Raw genomic sequence first — 10577 nt, 5'->3', positions numbered from 1 at the left:
AAAGAGAGGGAGATTTTATGGCTGAGTGGTTAAGAGGGTTGCTTTCCAACCAGCTGGGCTTGGGTTCATTCCCACTGCATGGCACCTTGGGCAAGTGTGTTCTACTATAGCCTTGGGCCGACCAAAGCCTTGTGAGTGGATTTGATTAATGGAAACTTTGTGGAAGCCTGTTGTGTCCCTTCACAGCACTCGACAACCAGTGACGATTATGGTTACATCTCTATAACTTAGCAGTTCAGCAAAAGAGACTTATAGAATAAGTACCAGACAAGTCTTGGAATCGATTTGTTCAACTAAACCTTTGAAGACAGTGCCCCAGCATGGCCATGGTTCAATAATGACAGAGATCAGTCAAAGAAGACTAGAAACAACATCGTTTGTATGATGGGGATGCTGATGTGCAACCATCACACGAACCCCCCCACACAACACACACGATGGGTTTCTTTCAGTTTCCACCAACTTGCAAGGCTCTCATTTGGCCCAGGCCTACATAGAAGACACTTGCCCAGGTGCCACACAATGGGACTGAACCGGAGACCGTACAACTGGGAAGCAACTTCTTAACCACACAGCCATGCTGGCACTTGTATATTTCTTTACTGCCCACAAGGGGCTAAACACAGAGGCAAGGACATGCCTGCACTTATAGGAGAAAAGAAAGAAACACAAGTCCAATGTATTTGGCCATAAATCTGCTTTAATCAATGGTGAGATCAGTAAACAACAACTTGGATTATTATAATTAATCTTTGTTAATTCTATGTTTGGCTTTGTGTTCTTGCAGCTGTTTGTCTAACACAAAGTTTCTCTTGCACAAATCACAATGAAACGGCTTCTTTTTGTGGATAGGGACGTGACGTTTAAGAGAAGTCTCTTTCTTGTAGGACTTGCCACAGATATGGCAGGGGAAATCTGGCACCAAGTCCCATTTTCCTTTACCGTCATCGTTGCCATTTGAATGTTTTCTGGAATAATGACCCATCAAACTGGAATGGTCAGGGAATTTCTCATCACAGATTTCGCATTTAAATCTGTTGTCTTTATATTTCTCTCTCTGCTTCTTGGCGTTTTCATGAGTCTGTTGATGTTTCTGCAAAGGAAAATTCCTGTTGAATTCTCTGCCACAGATTTTGCACATAAACGGATTTTCAGGCAAATGATTTCTCTGATGCATTTGGAGATATTCCTTCCTGGAGAAATCTTTCCCACAGGTATCACAATGAAATAGCTTTTTACTTAGACGAGCTGTGCGCACAACACCAGAATTATATCGATTTTGGAGGATTCTTTTCTCTGGTTCTGGGGTTGATGCTGATTCAGAAGAAATCGTTACGATTTTTTCATCTTCACGGGTTGGTTCAACATTATCCATAATCATGTCTGAAAATTAGTTCAAAACATTTTTCTTTTAATTAGACTGGTCGTTTGAGTTTATGGAATGCAAACGGCATATTTTGTATGAAACATAAAATATTGGTAAAGGAATTAATATTTTTTGCAATTCAAATAATTGATTATTGGTTCAGGATTAACCATCACATGACGGGTAACTTTGGAAGTATGCTTTGGCCTTCCTGGGGAGCATCAAGAAATATGGTAAACACGCAATAATCAGATTTTAACATTAATAAAAATTTCTTGGTGTTTATACAAAATAATGGAAGGAATATCAATTTTTTTCCAAAAGAAAAAAATATTACTTTAAAATAAAATTAAATAAAACAAATTTTTCATTTACTCTTATTTGTTTCAGTCATTTTAATGTGGCCATGCTGGAGCACCGACTTTAGTCGAGCAAATCGACCCCAGGTCTTATTCTTTGTAAGCCTAGTACTTATTCTATCAGTCTCTTTTGCTGAACTGCTAAGTTACAGGGATGTAAACATACCACCATCGGTTGTCAAGCGATGTTGGGGGGACAAACACAAACATACACACACACACACACATCTATATATTGGTTGGCTATAGTAGAAGACACTTGCCCAAGGTGCCACGCAGTGGAACTGAACCCGGAACCATGTGGTTGGTAAACAATCTACTTACCACACAGCCACTCCTATGCCTTTTGTATATTCCTAATAGATATTAAGATTTTTCTAATTTTTAAAACCTAATCCCAAATTTATTCCATTGAAAACTTACCTCTGAACAATTTCATTAAAAATGCTTATTTTAGAGAAAATTAAAGGAGTCCTTTACAGCTCTTAACTCTCTCTCTCTCTCTTTTACTCTCTCTTCCTGTCTCTCTTCCTATGCAGAGTAAAGAGCATAACTTGAGGAATCACTCGACCGGCCAACATTTATAACAATTACCATTAGAGATTGATGACAGAGATTAAGCAAAGGTCTGCAAAATGTTGAACCTCTGGATTTGGTTAAAAAAAGACGATGAGCGATGGCTAGAAGTATATTGAGTTCTTCATAACCAGCTGATCTAGCATGCGGGGCCAGTGCGCATTGATGCCGTTGAGAGGTAGGCCCCGAAACGGCGTGCATTCTCTCCTGATGACCCATAGACTTGCTAGCTTCCGGTATACGGAGCTTTTAACTGGTAGCACTTGCATGTGCAAGTTGTTTGCAAGACATGTCGGTTAAAAACCAAACCCAAACCAGTGATCCCTAACCATTTTATAATTTATGGACCGCTTTCATTTCTATCCTACTCTGATGGACCCTCCCCCCAACCTATTTCATGGACCCGTCTTTCAATATTCTTATTTTGTTTTTCCTGCATTCACTTGTGGAGGTTGAACTGAGAAAGAAATTTTGCAGCCCCTTGCATTAAATTCATCAAAAACAAAACTATTTCATGGACCCAGAAAATACTATTGTGGACCTAGTTTACTATTTTGCTTGTGTGAACCCCAGAAAATCTTATAGTTTGGGCCCAGGTTGAGAACCACTGCCCCAAACTAACAACTTGTAACCAGTTGTGAGGCAATGGTTGTTTATATTTTGGTTAATCTAAAAACTATTTCAGCAACAAAGAAAATTAAATCAGGACATCTTCACAAATTCAAAATAACAACCATTACAGATACGTGTGAGAGAGAGAGAGAGGAGAGAGAGAGAGAGAGAGAGGAGAGAGAGAGAGAGAGAGAAGAGAGAGAGAGAGAGAGAGAGAGAGAGAGAGAGAGAGAGAGGAGAGAGAGAGTAATAATAATGGCTGCTGTTCCTCAGACTGCTAAAGATTCCTGTCCAGAATGAAATCCCAGATCACTACAGAAAGTTTGGAGAACAAACTCCAGGCATGGAAAGGAACCCTGGAACTGAAGATCCTTAAACGTAAACTAAACAAAAACTAAACTTTTTAATACAAAGGGGAAAAGATGAGGTCCAGCTACCACCAGAAATGATGGGCAGCCTACGATTTCTGATGGTTTTCCCTATTAATGCAAACTCAGAACAAATTTCCTTAATCTTTTCACAAAATACCAGACATTTTAATGCCTTTATTGCAGCCCCTAAATCTCTTACCAGCCAACTAAAAAATTGACAAAGTTGGGAGGTAAAGACAAACTTCAAAGAACAACCATTAATTTCAGAAGAGCAAACCGTTGGACAATGTGGCAACGGTGGTTTTATGAATCAAATGAAAGATAAATAAATCAGTCTATTTTGACAGTCGGCTTCTAAAGCTGCTTTTCTGGTTTCCGGCTGTGATCAAACTCAACAGATCTGAACAGGCAACAGTGTCTTAAGTAGAAATTTCTATTTGACAATTGCAACGTTTGAATTGGTTCTTTGTAGCGAGAAAAATAGACTGTGCCAGTGGTTTGGTTTAACCCAGTTTACTTGGCTGTTATTTGTAATGTAAATACTCGCTTTTTAAATCTCTAAAGGTATTTTCAGACATATTGTCAGAAGCAGGGGGGAAAAAAAGAAAAGAGCCAAGTCAATATATACTTAAAAAAAAACAAAAAAACAACCAACAAACCATTTTAACTTGAAAAGTAAACAGAAATACAGGCTATACAAAGAGAAAAGAAACTATTTACAAGAAAACCTAATAAGATGCTATCTTTTAAATTCTTCCACATAGGCAGAGGTATGGCTGGGTGGCAAGCAGCTTGCTTTCCAACCACAGAATTTCAAGGTCAGTCCCACTGTGTGGCATCTTGGGAAAGTGGCTTCTGCTATAGACTCGGACCAACCAAAGCCTAGTGAGTGGATTTGGTAGATGGAAACTGAAAGAAGCCTGTAGTATACATCATCAATTAGTGTCTGCTTTCCATGCTGTGCCAGATTCCAGTTTGGCTTCTTTGGTTGGATGCCTTCCTAACACCAACCACTCCAAGAGTTTAGTGGTTGCCTTTTACATGTCACCAGTACTTTTCAGAACTAGGATTTCACTTGGTTTGAGGAGTCTTACACACAATGGGCTTCTTTCAGTTTCCATTTACCAAATCCACTCACAAGGCTTTGGTCAACCTGAGGCTATAGAAGGTGTGTGTGTGTGTGTATGTATATATTTCTCCCCATCACTGCTTGGCAACTGGTGTTGGTGTGTTTATGTCCACTATAACTTAGCAATTCCTCAAAAGTGAGTGAAACAATAAGTACTTGGCTTAAAAAAAAAATAGTGGGGTTGATTCACACAGCTAAAATTCTTCAAGGTGGTGCCCCAGCATGGCCACAGTCTAATGACTGAAACTAGTAAATGCTAAAAGATTCTAGGAAGAAACAAACTTGGTAATTTTTCAGCCAATTTAATGGAAGAGCAATCAGTAATACATGAGAGAGATCGAACTGAACACTTTCTTTTATTGGTCACACAGGGCCTAACAGAGAGGGGACAGCACATGGTGGGGAGAAAAAAAAAATGGATGGAGAGGATGAATTAGATAAAAGATCAAAGTGAACACTTGCTTCATTTCGTGTAGTGTGACTTGGGTCAACCTGTCTGTGGTTAATTAGTGCCACAATTATAAGGCGGCAAGTTGGCTGAATCATTAGCACACCGGGCGAAATGCTTAGCGGTATTTTGTCTGCCATTACGTTCTGAGTTCAAATTCCGCCGAGGTCCACTTTGCCTTTTATCCTTTCGGGGTCGATTAAATAAGTACCAGTTATGCACTGGGGTTGATGTAATTGACTTAATCCGTTTGTCCTTGTTTGTCCCCTCTGTGTTTAGCCCCTTGTGGGTAGTAAAGAAATAGGTATTTCATCTGTCATTACGTTCTGAGTTCAAATTCCGCCGAGGTCGACTTTGGCTTTCATCCTTTTGGGGGTCGATAAATTAAGTACCAGTTGTATACTGGGGTAGATCTAATCAACTGCAGCCCCCCAAAAAATTTCAGGCCTTGTGCCTCGAGTAGAAAAGAATAAGTGACACATTTACTTGGATGGGTGTCACTGAAAGAACTATAGTAGTAGTAGTAGTGGTGGTTTGTAAGCTTGGTACAAGGCCAAAATAAAATTGTATTATAGGCACAAGGCCTGCAATTTGCAGGGGGGCAGGTGGCTAATATTTACATTGACCCCAATACCTAGCAAATACTTATTGACCCTGAAAGGGTGAAAGGCAAAGCTGAACGGAGCCTGGAGCTGGAAGGAATGCCACAAAGGATTTTATCTGATGTGATAATGGTTCTGTTAGTTTGCTGCTCTAACATAACAATAACAACAACAACAATAATGATCCTTTCTGCTGAAACTTTGGGGGAGGGGACTAATCGATTACATCAACCCCCAGTGTTTCACTGGTACTTAATTTATTGACCCCGAAAGGATGAAAGGCAAAGTTGACCTGGGCAGAATTTGAACTCAGAACATAGTGACGGGAGCAAAATACTGTTAAGTATTTTGTCCAGCATGCTAACGATTCTGCCAGCTCACCTCCTTAATAATAATGGTTTCAAATTTTTGCCACAAGGGCAGCTTGTGACAGGGGATTAAGTTGATTAAATCGACCCCAGTGTGTAACTGGTACTTATTAACCTAAAAGGATGAAAGGCAAAGTTGACCTCGGTGGAATTTGAATCCAGAACATAATGACAGACGAAATACCGCTAAGCATTTCGCCTGGCATGCTAACGATTCTGCCAGCACGCCCATGTAATAATAATAATAATAATAATAATAATAACGAGCATTCAGAGAGCGTAAATCTTTGCCAAGGCAACCTCAACATCCTCTCAATGATTAGCCAGAGATGATTTTTAAAATGAGAATATCTGAAATAAACTCGATTGCTCTCACAAACGAGAATACTAATAATGAACCTGACTGCTCTCAAAAGTTAAGTAAAAAAAACTGGAAAAATAATCCAGAATCCTTGTCTGGTACCGGATCAATCCCAAAATCTAATCAGTTCATGCCAGTCATGAGGCCAAACATCTCTGAAAGTTTCATTCGAATTCATCCAGTGGTTCTTGAAAAAACAAACAAATGCGACTGAAAACAACACCTCCACCTTTGCTAAGGCAGATGTAATAACATCCTAGTATATTCAATAAGCTTTGGGATGACTGTCCAATATTTGTTTTCCCAATTACAACTTCCTCGGAAATTTAATAGTGATTGGAATTCTAGCCACAAAACAAACCAGTCTTAAATAAAAGATATAATTTAATTGTGTAATGGAGTAAATTTTGTAATTAAACACACAGTATTTAATTACTTTCATTATAGATATTCCCCTCATCATCATCATTTAATGTCCATATTTCCTTGCTTGCATGGCTCAGATGGAATTTGTTAAGGTTTTCTACAGCCTGAGGCCCTTCTGGTCACCAAATCCTATTTCCAACCAATGTAATATTTCCTGGTGTGGTGTTCGTTTCCATCCCACTTGACAACCAGTGTGGGTTTGTTTACATCCCTGTATCGCAATGGTTCAGTACGAGAGATCAATAAAATTGCGTATCAGACTTACAAAGTGGGTTCTGCAGGTAACTTGTTTGACTAAACCCCTCAAAAACGGTGCCCCAGTATGGCCACAGTCCAATGACTGAAGCAAGTAAAAAGATAATCACCCAGCTTATTTCCCACCATTTCATTAGCAAGCTCGTTAAAATGCTTGACAACTTGTGTTCCAATCCTTGGCATTCTGATTTCAAATCCCATCAAGGTTCATTCTGCTTTTAATCCCTTTTAGTGGTGGTGGCGACGGCGGGGGGGGGGAATACATCCACAAAGGAAGGACCAGCCCAGCACTGGATATCAATTGTTTCTTTCTCTCTGGAGAAATCGGTGAGGTGAGACATGAAGGCAGCTGAGTGGACTCTACCAAGTTTAAATACCCAAGTCATGACAGTACCCCTACTACTTAATCAAGAGTTGAGCACACAAGGCCAGGTAAGGCTTATACTTTATTGTCAGTGCTATAGGACAATGGTTCTCAACCATTTTTTTTTGCTTTGTTTTTACCTATGGACCCCTTTGTTTATTTTCTTATTCTGAGGGATCCTCATAGTCATTCAAGAAGAAATATTTCAGCAGCCAGAAACATGTTAACCCTCTTGTTACTAACCAGACTGAAACCAGCTCTGGCTCTGTAGTGCAAATGTCTTGTTTTCATAAGTTCTGAATTGCAATCTTCCACCAAACCTTAGTCACAATTTATGTTCCTAACACTAGCTTAATGATAACTAAATTATTTTACTAAACTCTGTGATGTGTTTAAAATTAATTGAAAGAAACCCACGGCATCTCAACAGAAATATGGTAACAAAAGGGTTAAAATATATAATAGAGAAACAATTCTTAACCCTTTTGATACCAACTTGGCTGAAACTGCCTCTGGCTCTATAATATAAATGTCTTGTTTTCATAAGTTTTGAATTACAATCTTCCACCAAACCTTAGTCACAATTTATGTTCCTAACACTAGTTGAATGATAACTAAGTTATTTTACTAAACTCTTTGTTATATTTAAAATTAATTGAAAGAAACACAGAACATCACAACAGAAATATGGTAACAAAAGGGTTAAAATATATAATAGAGAAACAATTCTTAACCCTTTTGATACCAGCCTGGCTGAAACCAGCTCTGGCTTTGAGTACAAATGTCTTGTTTTCATAAGTTTTGAATTAAAATCTTCCACCAAACCTTAGTCACAATTTATGTTCCTAACACTAGCTTAATGGTAACCAAGTTATTTTACTAAACTCTTTGTTATATTTAAAATTAATTGAAAGAAACACAGAGCATCTCAAAATAAAAACAGTAACGAAAGGGTTAAATTAGATTGTTTTTTGTGATAAGTACTTTAAGCAAAATTTTTTCATCGGCCTTTAATATACTAATGTGGATCCAAATTTATTAATTTTGAATGTGGACTCCCTGGGGTGACATGGACTCCAATTATGCTAACTTCCATGCAGAACATTTTAATGATATATACTGTTGCTATTGGAGACCTGGTACTATTTAGTGCTAGCCCAACACTACTGAGGAGGCCTACGATCAGAGATATTCCAATGGTGACCATCTCGTCTTTTAAGGTCTATCAAAGCTATTACATTTTTAAGGTTTTATTTTCATTAATGCAGTAGGATGTGGTTTGAGGAAAATTTGGTTACTATATCTCGCAGGATGACCGACCAGGTAGAGCAGAGTTTCTCAACTATTTTTTTTATTTATAGACCCCTTTGATTATTATTCTAGTGAGGTGGACCCACATAGCCATTCGATGTTTACAGAAACTTTCGAAATCCCTATTTTGTTTTGCACCCATTAACTTGCGTAGGCTGGACTGTTAGAGATAGAAACCTCACTGTTTCTGGCAATACATACATCTAAAGCAAAGCTTTTCAGGGGCCCTTAAAATACTATTGTAGATCCCCAATTTACTATTTCGCTGCATGGACCCCCCAAAATCTTATATGAACCCTCAGGGGTCTCCTGTTAAGAACCACTGATGTAGAGGCTCCTTCGTTAATATTATTGTTGATGACATAGCTCAGGGATTCACAACCACTTTTTTTAAAAAAATCTATGGACCCCTTTGGTTACTATTTTATTCTGGTGGACCCCCCAGAGCCATTCGAGGTTTAAAAACTAGTTTTATAGATAGTTTTTTCAAAATTCCCATTTCGCTTTTCCCCCATTCACTTGTGTAGGTCGAATTATGTTAAATGTTACCTAGCTGTTTTTTTCCAAAATTTTTTCCTGAACCCTTAATATACTGCGAGTCCCCAGTTTTACTACTTTGCTTGTGTGGACCCCCTCAAAATTTTACATGGTCCCCCAGGGGCCATATGAACCCAGGTCAACCACCGATACAACAGATGTCTGGGATGACAATTGTTGAGCAGACTCTATAATCAAATGGCAATCCAGTCGCGACCACTCCAGTGTATTCTTTTATTTTATCACGAATACGCCCGACTACAAAACCAGCGTTTACTTCCTTTTAAAGTCAAAGTCAATAAAGGTGTGATATAAAGGATATTTGGCTGCTATTTCTAGCGAGACTGCCTGCCATCCGTTGTTAACGTCTGGGATGACAGTATGACATAAAAACTGGCGATATTCTTGGCAACGTTGCAACGAAGCCAACAGAATTACAATGTTGGCGACAAAAGGAACTGGAATTAATAGCGAGATTGAGCTGTCAGAAGACTGAGAAAGAACATGACAAAATACCTGGTGGATCTAATAACTAAAGTGGCCATCGTAAAATTAATACAGTACCGTCATAATAACTTGTAATAATATAATATCTATGACACACAGAGAGAAGTCAGCCGGGTTTATTGTATGGTTCACAGCTAAAGCTACCTACAGTGAAATCGTTAAGTCAGGAATGGTGTTGAACGGAATAAAAACTAAGAAAGGGGGAAACAGAAAAAAAAAAAGCAGAATGGTAGATGAAAAGAATGGATGAAAAAAAACAATCACCATCAATCATTATTAAAGAAAGGAGTAAAAAAAAAACGATTCAAATGGTTGGGAATGGTATTAAAGCCATTAGTCATATGAACAATAAATTCTAGGTGGGAATACATTTGACTTGCTACGCGGTCCCCACCAGCACTTTGAAATCCAGTCTCTTATATTTTATACAATAAAGAAAGCTCTGTTATCTATTTATTCTGACTGTTTAGATTCCGAGTTCAAATCCCGCCGAAGTTGATTTTTTTTTTAAATTTTCCATTCTTTCGTGGTTAATGGTTAATGGTATTGAACAACCCTAAACATTTGCTGACATCGGTTATATCATTCTGACTAAATTTTGAGTTCAAACTTCACTGAAGTCGACTTTGCCTTTCGTCCTTTCGGAAATTTTCTAGAGCTTCAAAAACTAGAATTCCTTCGAATGAGAAGGTTTTAAACATCGTAGATTACAATTTTGAATAAATAATTTGTTTTAAAAGACAAGCGCAAAAAATCCCCCAACATTTTTTTTAACATCCAAAGAAATTACGGGTTTGTGGTGGTCGGATGTGTGACGGGGGTGGGGCACTAATTTCTGACTCTATTCTTTAAGAATGCCCAAACCCTCAGATTATAGATATAAGCGGGTGTAAGAAAAACCTTTACAGCCTAATTTTCCTTGTGTGCAATCCACATCCTTTTCTCTCCAATAAGATTTTAAATACTAAGAATTATTTAGACCGGG

General features: G+C 38.3%; 1 protein-coding gene across 1 annotated transcript; it reads right to left on the bottom strand.

Annotated features, from left to right (window-relative positions):
• Positions 1-694: 694 nt before the first annotated feature.
• On the bottom strand, positions 695-9744 carry LOC115219443 (zinc finger protein 233-like). Its single transcript, XM_029789608.2, has 2 exons — positions 9602-9744; positions 695-1383 (listed from the first exon to the last, which is right to left on the bottom strand). Exon 2 carries the CDS (start codon positions 1379-1381, stop codon positions 746-748), a length of 636 nt encoding a protein of 211 aa, XP_029645468.1. The 5' UTR covers positions 1382-1383; positions 9602-9744; the 3' UTR covers positions 695-745.
• Positions 9745-10577: the final 833 nt, after the last annotated feature.

This window comes from Octopus sinensis, linkage group LG14, assembly GCF_006345805.1.
Source record: "Octopus sinensis linkage group LG14, ASM634580v1, whole genome shotgun sequence".
Lineage (NCBI taxonomy): Eukaryota > Metazoa > Mollusca > Cephalopoda > Octopoda > Octopodidae > Octopus > Octopus sinensis.
This window is presented reverse-complemented; position numbering and strand designations above follow the sequence as displayed.

Excerpts from the sequence above, each read along its gene's own strand:
- LOC115219443 (XM_029789608.2), bottom strand. The coding sequence starts at position 1,381 with ATGATTATGGATAATGTTGAACCAACCCGTGAAGATGAAAAAATCGTA.